Here is a 16725-nt window from a genome sequence, read left to right on the forward strand (position 1 = left end):
GTAAGGCACAGATCTGGCCAAGGTTACAACATAATTTGTAATAATTATAATATTACATTATAATAATTAATAAGCACAGTGGCCTCCATAATCCTTAAATGGAAGAAGTTTGGGACGACCAGAACTCTTCCTAGACCTGGCCGTCCAGCCAAACTGAGCAACCGTGGGAGAAGAGCCTTGGTGAGAGAGGTAAAGAAGAACCCAAAGATCACTGTGGCTGAGCTCCAGAGATGCAGTAGGGAGATGGGAGAAAGTTCCACAAAGTCAACTATCACTGCAGCCCTCCACCAGTCGGGGCTTTATGGCAGAGTGGCCCGACGGAAGCCTCTCCTCAGTGTAAGACATATGAAAGCCCGCATAGAGTTTGCCAAAAAACACATGAAGGACTCCCAGACTATGAGAAATAAGATTCTCTGGTCTGATGAGAACAAGATTGAACTTTTTGGCGTTAATTCTAAGCGGTATGTGTGGAGAAAACCAGGCACTGCTCATCACCTGCCCAATACAATCCCAACAGTGAAACATGGTGGTGGCAGCATCATGCTATGGGGGTGTTTTTCAGCTGCAGGGACAGGACGACCGGTTGCAATTGAAGGAAAGATGAATGCGGCCAAGTACAGAGATATCCTGGAAGAAAACCTCTTCCAGAGTGCTCTGGACCTCAGACTGGGCCGAAGGTTCACCTTCCAACAAGACAATGACCCGAAGCACACAGCTAAAATAACAAAGGAGTGGCTTCGGAACAACTCTGTGACCATTCTTGACTGGCCCAGCCAGAGCCCTGACCTAAACCCAATTGAGCATCTCTGGAGAGACCTGAAAATGGCTGTCCACCAACGTTCACCATCCAACCTGACGGAACTGGAGAGGATCTGCAAGGAAGAATGGCAGAGGATCCCCAAATCCAGGTGTGAAAAGCTTGTTGCATCATTCCCAAGAAGACTCATGGCTGTACGAGCTCAAAAGGGTGCTTCTACTCAATACTGAGCAAAGGGTCTGAATACTTATGACCATGTGATATTTCAGTTTTTCTTTTTTAATAAATTTGCACAAATTTCTACATTTCTGTTTTTTTCTGTCAACATGGGGTGCTGAGTGTACATTAATGAGAAATAAAATGAACTTTTTTGATTTTGGCAAATGGCTGCAATGAAACAAAGAGTGAAAAATTTAAAGGGGTCTGAATACTTTCCGTACCCACTGTATATATATATATTCAGAAGGATTATATATTATCAAAGCTGGTGTAGTTACAGACAGCTGTCTATCAATGATTGACAGATGAAGTACATACAGATGATCTGCCTTCAAGTATACTGGGTCAAATGAGGTGGATCTGAAAGCAAAGGTAAAAAGACACTGCTGCCTCTGAGGCTCATCTCAGTCAGTCATGGGTCTGTCAGGGAGTCAAACATGGACGCTGGTCTTCTGCCTCATCTGGATGCTTGTTGGACGACTGTTGGCAAAACCGTAAGTTTACCTGTACTGTCTAAAAGAAATTCAACAACAGCACGTAGCTTTCATGTAGTCATTTTTATGATGTGTGCTAGTTAAGACAGTATAAACATGAAATATATCCAATGTACATTGAAAAATATTAAGGAAATTCAAGAAAGCACATTTTTCTGAAATCTATAATTGTAAAATTGCATAAATGACGCTCCAAAAAGGGCGCAAGCTGTTTGATTTTAATGTGTGGCTTCATCCAAAGTGCTCAGGCAGTTGTAATTGTGTCAGAAAATCAACGCAAGCTTTTAACCCTCCTGTTGTCCTCGGGTCAAAATGACCCGCAGCTGTGTTCAACCAAGTTCTATTTTATTTCTATATTTTTATATTTTTTGGGATCATTGGTCATCATTCTTTAAAGAAACCCTCACAGCCTCCTTGTCACCAATGGTCCCAAAAAATATGAAAATAAAATAGAACTTGGTTGAACACAGCTGCGGGTCATTTTGACCCAAGGACAACACAAGGGTTAAGGGTGAACAGGGATAAACTCTAACTTGGCAAGGAAACACAGCACACAGTGGACCGCAGGGCACTGAGGGAAAGAATACACTGGTTGTGTGCATTTGAGGAGGTTGTTTTGAAAGCAGTAGTGTCTGTGTTTCTGTGTCTGCAGGTTGTATATGGTGACAATACCTGCCGTCCTCGAAGCCGGAGCTCAGACCAAATTCTGTACGAGTCTCCTGCAGACCAACAGGGCTCTGGTCATGACTGTCTCTCTGGTGTCCAAAAATAAAAAAACAATTCTTCTGCAGGAGACATCTGACACACAGTTTCATACCTGCACTGAATTTCAGGTCCGCTGTCCAGACAAACACAACAACTCATTTGTATTTGACTAATTTATAACAGATACAAAATAGATTGTAGATGAATGTACACTGAAAAGAACCAATAAGTAGCTCCTTTGGCTGATGTCTAAAATATTTTTGTGTCACAGGTTCCTTTAGTACAGGATGAGGAGGTGCAGAAGATTGAGGTGGAGGTACGAGGCGACACGTTTTACTCAAAAGAAGTCAGAAAAGTCATGATCCGAGTGTATCGACCGATGGCATTCATCCAGACAGATAAACCGATCTACCTCCCCGGACAAACGGGTAACTATTGGAACGAGGAAGACAGGGAACAAACCCTTGATCATTATTTTATTTACTAACATTTATTGTTGAATTAGTGGTGTGCTTATATTGCTTCAGTAGTGACACCAGAGAGATCAGTTATTACATATATTCTACTGTCAATGGTCATATTCTTTTTGCAATACTCATTATTTACAATTATATTAAATTATATACAATTATATCAAACAGTATTTACTCTAATTGTCTCTATATAGTGTGCACTCCCTCTCATTGTTACTGCCTTTCCCACACAGGATTCAAATTACCTGCACGTGCACAAGACAGTTACACTAAAATGATGCATGCATTACTGCTCATAATGTGATCTAATTGACAGAAGGCTCTGTGGTCTGGCTTTTGTTTTGAGGCAGTGACAGGAAATATAATATTGTTATTGCTGGCTAAAAGTAGGGCAACACAAAAACCTAATGGATATGTTGTTTTGCTTTGAGAACGTAACGGGTTAAATATTCCAATGTACTTTGAGATGCACAGCTGTAGATGGTCAGCTCTTAATGTAGTTAGTGTGAACCAGCACACCTCCAGCAAGTCATGAAGGTAAAAAATCAAGGTAATAAATCAAGCTATTTTATTTCAAAGAAATAAATATAGCAATATTCCAACATGAGATAATTCAAAACGTGTTTAATTCTGCAGTGCCCATGAGGGAATGTAGCTACAGTCCTTTGTTAAATTTGTGCTTTACTGAACAACATTTTTTGCAAATGCTGATTGAGTTTTCATAAATTCAACCATATAACTTTTGTTTTTACCTCCCAAAAGTTTTGAAAGTTTGATATCAGTGTCAAACCTCACTTGGTGTAAATTAGTCGTGGGGCTACGTTACCTGTTTGGATGCGTAGCATTGCTTTACATTTCCATGAATGCTTCATGTAACATCGTTTTTCTGCCAGTGCATTTCAGAGTCGTTACACTGGACTCCAAGTTGAGACCTGCTCATCAGCTGGTGAGTGTCTGAACCTCCGTCTTCTTCCAGACCCCATACAAAATAAAACAAATAAAAACTCGCAGTTAGTGAGCCCGTGTACACATCAGCTGGTGCAGTTGAACTATGTCTCCTGTCAGTCTGTATAAATGAGTCAGAGCTCGCCCTGTTTACGCTTGAAGGTCTGTAGTACAATCCCAACCCCTTCTCGTAAACCTGCCTGTGATGAGTTGAAGGTCCTCAAATATTTGTGTGAATGATGCAATGCATCTTCTGACCGGTGACATTGTTTCTTTTGTGTGTGTGTTTTTTTTAAAACACACACACAAAAGAAACAGAAAGAAAGTCTTGCAGGTCATCATACGGCCGGATTGAAGCACATTTACACCCACACGAGTCAGAGGACTCTTAATTTTTATAATCAAATGTTTGTGAAAGGTTGTTCGCAAACCAGTTTTGTTCATGTGTGAACATTTGGGCCACTTATAACAACTCACAACAAATCTCTTTATTTTTTTTCCCTCTTCCAGTACAACATCATTGCAATTGAGGTAAGACTTATACCCTAATGTCTCTAATGTGTTAAATCTGCTGAAGTCTGGCAGGTTATCATTGCTAAGATTATTTGTGTTTCTGGCCATCTGATGACTGCCGCTCTCCTTTTCGGCCTGTCAGTCCATCTTTTGTCAGATCCTGAAAGAAACATAAAATTCAGTGTTCACCAGGCGGAAAAAACAAGCCTGGCTGCGCCAACAGCTTCAGTTTTCTTTGCTGTGATAACAGTCTGGAAATTCAGCTTGTAATAGTGCTTGCACAACCACTCTGAAGGGCGGACCAATCAGCGACCAGTGTCGGTTGTTAACTGCGTCTGTACCGCCCCTCCTTCACTGTGATTGGACGGCTGGTGCACAGCATTAATATATTTTTCAACTCTCGCCAACCAGAAAAAAAAAATCACATTCAGTGCAGAATAAACACTCAGCACCTCGTCAAGCTGCTGGCGTTCATTAAAACGATCCAAAAAATATGCTGTACTCAGAAAAAAACCCCACTACCAAAGTGTTTTTTTTTTGTTGTTGCAGCGGTGACAGAGTGTTTTGGCGCATCCTGATTGGTTCAAATTACCTGAAGGTTTACGCCCAGTAGAATTAAAACAACTGCAAAAGATTCCCAATGGAGGGTGAACAGACACATATTCATGGAGTGAAAACCACAGTGTCAATGGGTCAAAACATGATTCCAAATAAATGCTGATGCTTCTTAGTAGCTGGTGGATGTGTAACTAGGCAACAGTTTGGTACCAACGTTAACCCTAACTAACCCTTTAAAAGGTGACATGTTAAAGGCTTCTTCTTGCAGTTCTCCCATCTGCTTGCAACTCCATTGCAGAGTGAGATAAACAACTGCAGACTGATTATAAATGCTTAAACAGGATGAATTTACCATGACTTTAATATGTTTTCAGTCTGTTTGTGTCTCCAAAGTCCCCCATTGTTCTTCCTGTTTATTTGATCTAACAGGATGCAAAGAACAACTGGATTGGACAGTGGCTGAACGAAACATCCAGCAGTAAAATCCTGCAGCTCTCTTACCCTTTGAACTCTGAGGCCCACGAAGGAACATACTCGGTTATTGTGAGCATCGATGGGAAGAAAACACTACACAGCTTTAAAGTGGAGAAATATGGTGAGTTGTGTTCCTCTGTTACTGTTAGTGGTTTTTATTTTTAAATAACTGAAGAAGACTAACAACCACATTTTCTCCACAGTTTTGCCAAAGTTTGATGTCAAAATAGATGCATTTGATGAAATAAGTATTGAACTGGATGAAATAATAGCCAACGTATGTGCAAAGTAAGTAGTGCATTTTATATTTTTATGCACGTGACACTTGTAGGAGTTGAAAACTTCATTTTACCAAACCCGTTTCTTTCGTTTTCCTCTCAGTTATACGTACAGACAGCCTGTTCTCGGCAGCGCTGAACTGGAGATTTGCCGAGTTGGACATAGTGCATCCAGTTCATCCAGGAACAGTTCATCCAGGTGCAAAATCAAGACAGTGCAGGTACTGGACCATCTAACAAGTGTTATCTCTGGATCGTCATCAATCCCACCCAGCCCTAACATGGGCTCATGTGGATGTATACTTGGAGATGTTTAGTCAAAAGTCAGCAGTGTTGTGATAGTTGTTGTTGATCTATCAGTCTAGCCCAGCCTCCTCCCCGCTTGGACTCCTTTAGATGGAAAAATGAAAACGTGTATCATGCAGAGAGAACGGGAGGCCCACTGATTTCACCCAATAGGGTCGTTCGAGATTAACTCCCCCTGGAAAGCGGGCAGGCAGCAGCAGTCGGGGGCAGATAGTCAGACAGTTTTCAGCAGTCTGAACCAGAACAGGGAGTCAGAGAAAAACTCTTTTGGAGCTGATATCGATCTAATAAAATGTTCTCAAACTCGGATATCCGTTTGTATGCAGTCTCTAATTGTTTTAATTATGACAGAGGAGCTTATTACAATATTAAACTGGTGATCTGAGATCTGTGTTTATGGATCAACCTCCAGTTTACATGAATTCTCATGTAAATCTGCAGCCTATCAGTTTGCACCTGTAAATAAATCAGCCAAGCAACCTGTCCCTGTAAAATGAGAGAAAATAGACTTCAAAAATAAACAAATAGTAAAATACAGAGGAAAAAATGCAAGTGTTGTTGCGGCAACATCTGAACCAATCAGCTAAGAGCCAGATGTTTCCCATCATGCTTTGAGGCCGCACAGTCAGTGGAGAGCAACTGCAGCTGCCTGGCTCCAAAATTGCAGCTGCCTTAATCTCGCGACTTCATCCCCCGATGTCCGAAATGGAACCGGCATGCATCTGCTCCTGCCTGCCTCGTTTTAAAAAGGACTATTGTGTCTCTGCCTAAAACATCACCCATGGTTCCATCCCATAGATCAGTACTTGAAAGTTATTGAAAAGGTTCTCTACAGATTAAACAATGCACTCTGATAACATTGTCTGGTTCATGGACAGCAAACCTGCATCAAAATCAGTGCAGCAGATCCAGAGATGTGAATGTTTTTATGTCAAGCGTTCTGCTTCGTTGTCAAAAACGGGTGCCTCAGTTTAAACTCACATCTGGTGTGTTGTGCTAGTCGTGGCTAGTGAAGCTTTAAGCCGGAACATGAATCACTATAGAAGTATTCTGTATGGGAGCTCATGTTTCTGACACCACACCCCCAGATATTTTTATTGTTAAATTTGTCGTCTTCAACCCCAACCAACACGGACTCAAATGACAGACCTTGAGGACATTTATCAGACTTTATGCAACTTCGCCTGGCGCTACAAAAGGGCTTTTCACATACACAGTGGGGGTTGAACGGTCCAAGTAAAAAGTCCGTCCCGTTGGGTTGTCCGGTCACAGTCCAGGCCATATCTGTATGGTTCGGTCCATGTGAAATAGGCAATGATGCAGCCAGGATTTAAAAAAAAATAAAACTGTGCAACTTCTCAGTTGGTACGGATGAAGTGTGGAGAGTAGCTGTCGGTCAGTCTTGGAAATGATAAGTGGATATGACAATGTGCAGTTAGAGTCCCCATCGTTTCAGCCTTCTGTATGGGAGCATTACAGGTTCAGTGTTTCTTATGATGAATACGGAAAAAAAGGGGTGGATAAAACGGAGACTTTGTGCGAGCACTGTGCAGTACATGTTGCTTAAGCTAGTGGCAATACTTCCATTCTGATGAAGCATATAAGAAGACACCACCCAGGTGTGTCACCAGACAGCGAGAGGAGGAAAGAATGACTCCTTCACCCTACAGTATTTAAACAGCTTCTCGGTGCAGATTCAGACAGAAGAAACTCCACAACTAAAACAATGGGTTTCTTTATTGTTAAAGACTGCTAAAAGCTCCCTTAATACGCAGCAGCTCTCCACCAACACCTGAAAACACACTGATGTAAAACAGATGGAATTCCCCTTGCCTTTGCAAATATTTTTAAAAGTGCATGAAGTATTTGAGTTGTTTCCCCAGTTTATTTTCTTTTATTTGTAAAAGAACAGCATAAAACAGCTGTTACTTGAATTTAAAATTCCAATTTACAGTATTAGTTTGTAGCATGTTTGGGTTACATACATGGTAAAACATGGTAATAACTTCATAGGACGCCCGCTCACAATCATGTCATGTCATTCATTTCTCCTCTACTTTCCAGACGAACAACAATGGCTGTGCCACTTTTACCTTCGAGATGTCCACGTTCATAAAACTGAATTACCGAACAGCAAATTCAAATCCTTGGATAGAACAGGTGAGTTCAAATCAACTGTATTTGCTTGTGCTTGTGAGACCATCAAATTCACTAGGAGAGCAGAGTGAAAGTAACTCTTTACAAGTTAATCTTTTAACACTTTTCTTGAAGTTGAACCTGAACTTAAGTTAAAACTCGACTCCCACGAAGAGTACAATTTTACTTTAACCTTGAGTTGTTTGAATGTGAAGTTTTTCATAATGTTGACAGTCAACACTTAAAAGTGTGAATTATTTGACATTCATGGAGTTAAAATTTCATCACATTAAAAAGGTTTTAGGTAATACTGACTACATGATAACATATTCATCACAAATTCATATTGAACAAATATATGCAGTGTGATTATATGTAGTGTGCAACATGTAATGCTGCATTAATACTTTGTGTAATAAGTTACAAACTAACCAATGTATTAATGCGACTGATTAGTATATACGTTACGTTCCTACCTTGTACACTTATGGTTTTGAATGATAGCCCCATTTTATTTATCATTATAATTATCATAATTAATATAATATCATAATTTCTGCCCATCACTTAGATTTTATTTGGTTGTTTATTCTCAAAAGTTACAAAGACATAACTAAGGCATGCTGGGAAATGCTAATATGGCAAAAAAGCTGCACAGTAAACACCGGGAGTGGTGTTGAATCATGCTCCTCAACACTCAGCGAATGAACACTGAAATATTACTCTGCCAAAGAGTCTCTCTGAACACAAGCTGTAGTCTACTTAGAAATTAAACTCCCAAAAGCCAACTCTTTGTTTAACTCCAGGGTATTCCCGAGCATGAAGATCAACTTCTCCTCAGGGCCAAAGTGAAAGAGCATGGAACAGGCAAGTCGTAGATTACTATCCATTATATTTTCAAAATGACTAAACCACTTTTTTTGAACCCACACATTGTTGTAATATGGAAGCTTTTCTTGCAGGCATTTCACGCTCACAAAAGAAAGCTGTAAAGATTTCACATTTTGTTGGAAAGTTGTCCTTTATTGAGACACCGGAGATTTATAACCCAGGATCCAACGTGGAAGGAAAAGTACGTGACTTTTACACAGGATGACTGAACCCGTGTGTGTTCTGTATGATACAACTTTGTGCCTCCAACAGGTGAAAGCAGTTCACTACAACAACACACCGATCCATGACATGGAGATCCAACTGTTAGTCGAGCAACAGCGGGAAACAGATCTGTCACACACCATCACAACTGACCGAGACGGCGTCGCAGCGTTCTCTCTCAGCACGTCAAACTTTCATGGGGACGTCAGACTCAGAGTAAGATATTCTTAAGGTTATCTCTGGCGGTCGCAAGAAGATGCGTGCTTTTTCATTTGTCACTTGCACTGTAGAATATCTGCCCTCTGATTGGTCGAAATGCAGAATAGGTTTTCTGTGCTTGTTTGTTGGATTTGTTTGCAGCCCTGAGAATACACTTGATAGTGCTTATAATGTCATTTCCAAAATGTTTCCCTTCGCCGCTGAATAGAAAACAGACGTGATGCAATAATAATGAATAAGATGGAGTTTCTTAACAGTGATTCATCTCTATGATCCAGGCTCAGGAAGTGAAAGACGGGTCAACCCTATTACGCTATAAGGCTACAGAACACAACTTGTTCTTGTCGTCTCGGGAAAAATCGGGCAGTTATTTGATGCTGAAGAGGAGGGTAGAGCGACTTCGCTGTGACACAGAGGAGACCATCTTCATTCAGTACATCATTATTGGAGACAGGCGGGGCTCGATGGACGTCATGTATTTGGTGAGTGGTGGTGAAGTCGCCTGCTTTTAGTCAGGCAGCCGGCAGCAATCTGTGCTGACTGACGTATCAAAAGGGATGAATTCTCGTGACTTTGATGATTGTTTACCTCTAGCACCATCATGAGGTTGACATTTTCTCTTTTAAGTGTCTCAACTGTTTAAATGGACTGCCATGAAATCAGACACACACACACTCATATGTCCCCCTCAGGATGAAATATAATCACTTCGATGAACTTGAACTTTTCCAGCACCATTACTAAATCTGACATTTTATTAGTCCGATATTGAATATTGAACCAAATACCTGTAAAACTAACCTCAGCAGTGTTTAGTGCTAATTAGCAAATGTTAGCATTAGTGGCCGATATTGGCCTAACAGAGATATCTGTATCATTATGTCCAATACTAAGTATTATATTGTGTGTGTGTGTGTGTGTGTGTGTGTGTGTGTGTGTGTGTGTGTGTGTGTGTGTGTGTGTGTGTGTGTGTGTGTGTACTTATTTTTAATTATTACATTCTCAGCAAAGTTTACTGTTTCAATGCACTAAAGTCATTTTGGACTTTAAATAGTTTAGTTTTAAACCTTGAAATACCCTGAAAGCATTACATATCTTGGTAACAAGTGTTTAATAAGCATGTTTCGGGTCAATATGTTGATATTCAGTGAATAACCTCATTATAGGTCAGGCTGTCCTTAGCATGCCAACAATACATTTATGTGCTGAACAAGGTAGTAAACAGAGTCTCTTCCATGGTGGTAAACTATTTATCTCGTTGAATTTGTGGAGATAACAGAGTTTGGTGAAATAAATAAAATAAATAATCAATAAATTAATCAGAGCCACTATTGTAGCTCAAATGCATTTTGGTTACAGGGACCTATGATCATGAATTATTCACTGGATCACAACAGCTGCAACAGCTAAAATCTGTGTTTTAGCTGAACAGGGTTGATAGGCAGATTGTTTGAATTATTTCTATCTTTACCTCTGCAGGTCTTGTCCAGAGGAACCATCATCTTCCACGGATTCAAAACGGTAGATGTGGCGAATCAAGAAGGTGCGTTAACTAGCTTCGTTAATGAGTTTAGCTGTAGCTTGTGTTGTTTTAGATAATAAAGAAAGACTGAGAAGTCTTTGGAATTCGGGACAAGAAAGTTTTGACATCTAAATTTTTACACTGAATTTCAGTCTGTTAAAAGATACAAAATGTCAACTTACTTCAGCATTTAACAACAATGTAGTCAAATTAAAAGTCATTTTTCATCTCACGTGTGTCCAGCCAAAGGCACTTTAGATGCTGCCTTATTGTTTGTTTGCTTTGCTGTTTCAGTGAAAAAGGGCGAGGTCTCCTTTCAGTTGAGGGTGTCTCCGGAGATGGCACCAGAAGTCCAGGTCGTGGCTTACGCCATCCTCCCCAATGAGAACATGATCTCCCACAGCGCCGACTTCACCACTGAGAAATGCTTCAGTCACCAGGTCAGTGTGAGAAGATGTACGATACGAGGGTCGTTCGAAAGTTCAGAGCACAGCGCAGCGATGCTCATAGAGCAGGAGGAAGGCAATAAACTTTGTGTGTAAGCATTTCAAGTGACAGCACTTTGATCAAACACACATTTTTATGATCACTGGTCGAGCACATTTACAACTTCACCACAGACCTGAAACTTGAGAGTTTACATCAAATTTTGTCTTACATTTTTGGAGAACAGAAAGAAGTCACAGGGAGACAAATCTGATGAGTAGAGTGGGTGTGGAGCAGTGATTGTGTTGAAACCACAGACTGTATATAAAAGTGGACGTAGCTTCCGGCTATGAAAGATGCGGAACTAAGTTAAGCTGCAATTCCACCGAGTGCCACTAGAGGTTGGTTCCAAAAAGCCTCCGGCTCCATAGACTTCCATTCAACTAGTCTCATCAAATTCTCAGTCAATAAAATTTCTCCACGAGTTATCTCAGTGTTGTTCGCCAAAGTCGCTGCTTCTTATTAATTTTCTGGCCGTCCATCTGAAAATAATCCTGTCAATTATTATTAAATACATTTCAAAAAGCTGTGTTTTTGGAGGTGTGTCTGTTTGATTGACAGGCCTGTGGAGCAGTCAGGTTACGCCTTTCAGTGGGCGGGTTGTAGTATCGCCTGGTTTCCAATCAGATCAGTCAGATCCACCGTTCACAAACCCACGGGCGACGTCACTGCTGGTTGCCCTCTGGTTGAAACATGCTCATTTTCAATGTGCTGTGAGCAGCCATGTTGTCATGTTGGAGGACCAAAGTGGCATCCCGTCACAATTCAGGTCGTTTCTACCGCATGTTTTCCCACTGACGCTTCAGAACGTCAAACGTAGAACTTGACAGTCCGACCCCGGGGATGTCAAAATGTAAAAAAAACAACAACACCCAGTCGCCCTCCTGATCTGATCTGCCTTCTTCTGTTGTGGACAGTAATGTTCTGTTTATGTCTCTTATCTTGAAACGTGAATGTCACTGAAAACACTTCACCCAGTTTATTGCTTTATGAAGCATTTCAGGAATCTCCGTTGCCGATTTCTTGAGTTTTGACACAAAGTTTGATGTGCGCCCTCTGCTCATGAAGCCGTTGTCTGCCCAACTGTCACTCACTGTGTCAGTCTTCTCTGTGATTATCGTCTGAAAAGCCTGTGTTCATCACGGTTTGCCCAGTCTCTCTGAAGGGCGGACCAATCAGCAGGTGGCACAGTGTGATGACGCTCACGTTCCAACAATGGTGGTGGTGGTGGTGGTGGTGGTCGAGTTTTGGTGCACAACATATGGTATATGGTGGTCAATGCTGATTGGTTGAAGGCTGCTCCAATAGTTTCAACATTACCTGGAGGTCACCGCCCATTTGGATGCAACGACTGGAAACAATCCTCAGTGGAGCAATGCCAGGCTACTGATCAAGATCCATCATGACAAGACAAATGCAAATATAAGTTATTGCTTCACCCTGCAACACATGCGCATTACTGTCATCTCAGATGTTTTGGATCACTCTGTTTGTATTTTTTAACATGATTAACTATAATCCAAAAATAGGGGTTTTAGCTACCTACAACCTTTTAGCGTGAACATTTGAACTTATGCATGCGATTACTTTGATGAACAGACTGCTGAGATGAAATGGGATGTCGTCAGATGACTAACTACAGTGTCATAAGTTTACCGCTGTGTGTGTGTGTGTGTGTGTGTGTGTGTGTGTGTGTGTGTGTGTGTGTGTGTGTGTGTGTGTGTGTGTGTGTGTGTGTGTGTGTGTGTGTGTGTGTGTGTGTGTGTGTGTGTGTGTGTGTCAGGTGGGGCTGGAGTTCTCACCGTCCTTAGTCGTCCCAGGAGAGGACACCACCATGAAGCTGACGGCCCAGCCGAACTCTCTGTGTGGCGTGAACATTGTGGACCAGAGTGTCCTCATCAAGGAACCGCAGAATACTCTGATTGCAGACAAGGTAACTGCAGGAAATATCAGAAAGCAGGCAATAATAATAACAAGATGACAAACTCGCTAAGATACAAGAAGTTTGGTCAAAAAATGAGCCAAGTCAGGTTAGGTCAGGTCCAAAGTCATATTCTAAAAGTCAAATCAGAAAACACACTTGTGTTTTTCTATGATCTTTTTCTGATGTTTATTTTAACCCATGAGGTGCCATTGATTTTTTTTATTTTTTTTTATTTGATTTTATACACTTTATTAATCCCCGTGCCACAGCTGAGATAATCTGCAGGGAATCTTTTCCCTCAGGCGCCTCCAAACATCACAGTAATACTCAGCGTTGACAGTCTGACGCTGGGGGATGGATTCATGGTGCACAACCTTACGAATGTCAAAGGAAACCCACGTGGTTGCTCTCCTGACCTGACGCATCCTCTTCGTTCTTACACAGAGATGTTCTGCCCCTTTCGAAATGCGAAAACCTCCCAAAACACCTCGCCAGGCTCATTGATTCATTGTTGTAGATCTTTGTTTCCAATTCCAGGAGTTTGACTTGAAATTTCAAGTGCGGCCTCTGCTCGACTCCATGGTGACAAGCGCACATACCAGCAGTCACGAAAGTGAATGTCACTTAGTTGCTGATGTTGATCAAGTGACGTGACATGGAATACTTACTTCCAATATTTAGATCTTCTCCCTGCTCTGTGCACATCACTGTGCTGCACAACAGGAACACTCTCTGAACTTTGTGAATCTCCCTCCTACAGGCAAATATTTGTCCTATGTTTATTTTCTAAAGTATTTCCATGATTAACAATTTACTTTTATGTCACGTTATTGTGATGTGTGTATGTAAAAGCAGTTATCTGTTTTAAAAAGGAATGAAAAGACATTTGTATGGATTGCAAGTGTTCGGCCCTTCAGGAAGGTTTTTGCGTACCACTAGGTGGAGCCTCAACCTTATGAGACACTACATAAAGGCCTGTGTACATAGATATTGTTTTATTTGTGTAGGTGTTTGTTTTAATACCTAATAATAATTATAACAATAATAAGGTAAATCAATAATACCTTTAGATAGACAGACAGACAGACAGACAGACAGACAGACTTTATTGATCACACAAGGGGCACATTTTTCTGCTACAGCAGCATGCAAAGATACAGGGTAAAAGCAATAAATATCCCAGAATAAAAATACAGGTAAAAAGATACAATATAGAAAAATACAACACAGGAAAAAAAAGAAAAAAGGGAAAAGGTCTGAAAATGAAAGCACACACCGGGAGCTAGTGCAACAGGCTGCCACTAGCACGGCGCCACCTTGCCTTCAAGATCAGAACTGACAGAAAACGTAGAGAGAGAGAGATGGAAAACAACATGAATCAAACTGTAGATCGTTTTACTGTCCTGGTGCTAATTGTGGTGAATCCTACTGGTATTATCAATAAACACACCTGCAGACAGCAGCACACACACCAAAGAAAGTTAATCTCTTTAGCAGACTTTGTATTTTCATCGTTCATTGTTCATATAATGGAACTGTTTAAAGGACATTCTGATGTGCATGTTTAATTAAGTTTATGTCTTAAGACTCATAATTAATGCATGTTGGAATCTGTCATTTCAGATATTTGACGTGCTGCCCGTCAAGAAATTATCCGGTGTTCCAAGAGAAGTTCAGGATCCTGAAACTCTCTTTAATGTGAGATAAGAAAAGAGCCACTTATTTATTTTTTCATTTAAAAACATGTTTATCGTGCACCAGTTTTCAAAATTCTTTTGCTGCATGATCAACTGCATCACTGATGTTACTGTCCACCTTCTTTTGCAGTCACAATTTATATTTTTCTCGTTTATATAGAACTTTGGGCTGAAGATGGCAACAAATTGGTTGTTACCGCGTAAAAAGTTTACCGATGACTGGAGAAAAATGTCTATCGATGACTGGACAAAAATGTCTACCGATGGCTGGAAAAAAAAGTCCAGTCACCCCCGGAAATGTGAGACTTTTTGAGTCCAGTGAACCATGTCCATTGTTAATCAGGATAATTTGAGCTAAAGTGCATTGTGTTTTTCCAGCTTTTCTTATGACGAAATCCTTGACGACGAACACAATAGAGAAGCCGATAGAGACAATCCGCTCTTTTTTCCCTGAGACTTGGATTTGGGACCTGGTAGAAACGGGGTGAGCTTCTCTCTCAAGCTTTCATATGATGTTATTTATAGGCTCACACACTCATTCTAAAAGGCATTTAATATCAACAGAGTGTGCTTCTTTCTACCATGACAGACCTGCATCAGGTTCAGCAATTCCACAAACATTTGTGGACACACTGGCAACAAAAAGCCCCCTGGGATGTTTTTTTAGCGGCCTGATTTCATACACGAATTTGACTTCATAGCCTGATTTTATTATTAGAATGATTTAAGTTTGAAGTATTTAACAAATTATTTTTATTGCAGGGCTGGCTTTCAAATATGAAATACCTTTGGCTTCAATAATGCAAAGACGAAATGATGAGTGGTCAAATTTCCACTTTTATTTGAGCTATTTACAGTCAAAGTTGATTACTCTTTTTCCAACACTTAAGATAAATTTAGAGTAAATGTTTGTGCACTGTGTGTCTGACGAGTTGAACTCTGGAAACTGTCAAACCTGCAGCAGGACTCGGCCTGGAACACACTGCCTGCATGGCGTCATTTCATTTTGGCATCTACATTAACAGATCAGAGCACCCACACTGCCTACTGACACGTGTGTCTCAGCTGCAGCTCATGCTTAGATTGGACGGTGCTGCGAACAGTTTCCACCTAAAATATACAGAGAAACAATCTTTGATCACATTGTTATGGTATAATCATAGAAAAAAAACAGTGTAGACTCTGATTATGCCATGTAGACACTTTACCAGGTGAAGGTCGGGGTTGTCTACGCTGTTCTCTCTCCCTCTCTGTATCTCTCTTCTGTCACAGTGTGAGTGTCTGTGTCTGTAAGTGTCTGTAAGTGTCTGTAAGTGTCTGTGAGTGTCTGTGTGTCTCTGTGAGTGTCTGTGAGTGTCTGTGAGTAACTGAGTGTCTCTGTGAGTGTCTGTGAGTAACTGAGTGTCTCTGTGAGTGTCTGTAAGTGTCTGTGAGTCTCTGTGAGTCTCTGAGTCTCTGTGAGTGTCTGTGTGTCTGTAAGTGTCTGTGAGTCTCTGTGAGTCTCTGTGAGTGCCTGTGTGTGTCTGTGAGTGTCTGTGTCTCTGAGTGTCTGTGAGTAACTGAGTGTCTCTGTGAGTGTCTGTAAGTGTCTGTGAGTGTCTGTGAGTCTGTAAGTGTGTGTGTGTGTGTGTGTGTGTGTGTGTGTGTGTGTGTGTGTGTGTGTGTGTGTGTGTGTGTGTGTGTGTGTGTGTGTGTGTGTGTGTGTGTGTGTGTGTGTGTGTGTCTGTATGTCTGTGAGTCGCTGTGAGTCTCTGTGAGTCTCTGTGTGTCTGTGTGTCTCTGCGAGTGTGTGTCTGTGTGTGTCTGTGTGTGTCTGTGAGTGTCTGTGAGTGTCTGTGTGTCTCGCTCCGTACGAAGATAAACAAAAACCATGTGTCTGTTTACAACTCATCTCTTGTCAGACCTCAAAAATGCCATTCTAATG

General features: G+C 41.0%; 1 protein-coding gene across 1 annotated transcript in view; it reads left to right on the forward strand.

Moving 5' to 3' along the window:
* Nucleotides 1-1390: 1390 nt before the first annotated feature.
* The window catches only part of LOC138634493 (alpha-2-macroglobulin-like), a 31031-nt gene continuing 15696 nt past the window's right edge, over nt 1391-16725 (forward strand). The window contains exons 1-18 of the mRNA XM_069721459.1: nt 1391-1470; nt 2123-2303; nt 2447-2603; nt 3542-3594; nt 4104-4124; nt 5094-5259; nt 5342-5426; nt 5520-5637; nt 8665-8725; nt 8821-8930; nt 9002-9169; nt 9451-9654; nt 10652-10715; nt 10989-11134; nt 12964-13113; nt 14728-14802; nt 14962-15001; nt 15180-15285. Of these exons, the coding sequence (XP_069577560.1) occupies nt 1391-1470; nt 2123-2303; nt 2447-2603; nt 3542-3594; nt 4104-4124; nt 5094-5259; nt 5342-5426; nt 5520-5637; nt 8665-8725; nt 8821-8930; nt 9002-9169; nt 9451-9654; nt 10652-10715; nt 10989-11134; nt 12964-13113; nt 14728-14802; nt 14962-15001; nt 15180-15285 (1985 nt within the window). The remainder of the gene's footprint in view (nt 1471-2122; nt 2304-2446; nt 2604-3541; nt 3595-4103; nt 4125-5093; nt 5260-5341; nt 5427-5519; nt 5638-8664; nt 8726-8820; nt 8931-9001; nt 9170-9450; nt 9655-10651; nt 10716-10988; nt 11135-12963; nt 13114-14727; nt 14803-14961; nt 15002-15179; nt 15286-16725) is intronic.

Source organism: Brachyistius frenatus, unplaced genomic scaffold, assembly GCF_029030835.1.
Source record: "Brachyistius frenatus isolate BFR_SWC_R1_liver_20210118 unplaced genomic scaffold, ASM2903083v1 Contig_265, whole genome shotgun sequence".
NCBI lineage: Eukaryota > Metazoa > Chordata > Actinopteri > Embiotocidae > Brachyistius > Brachyistius frenatus.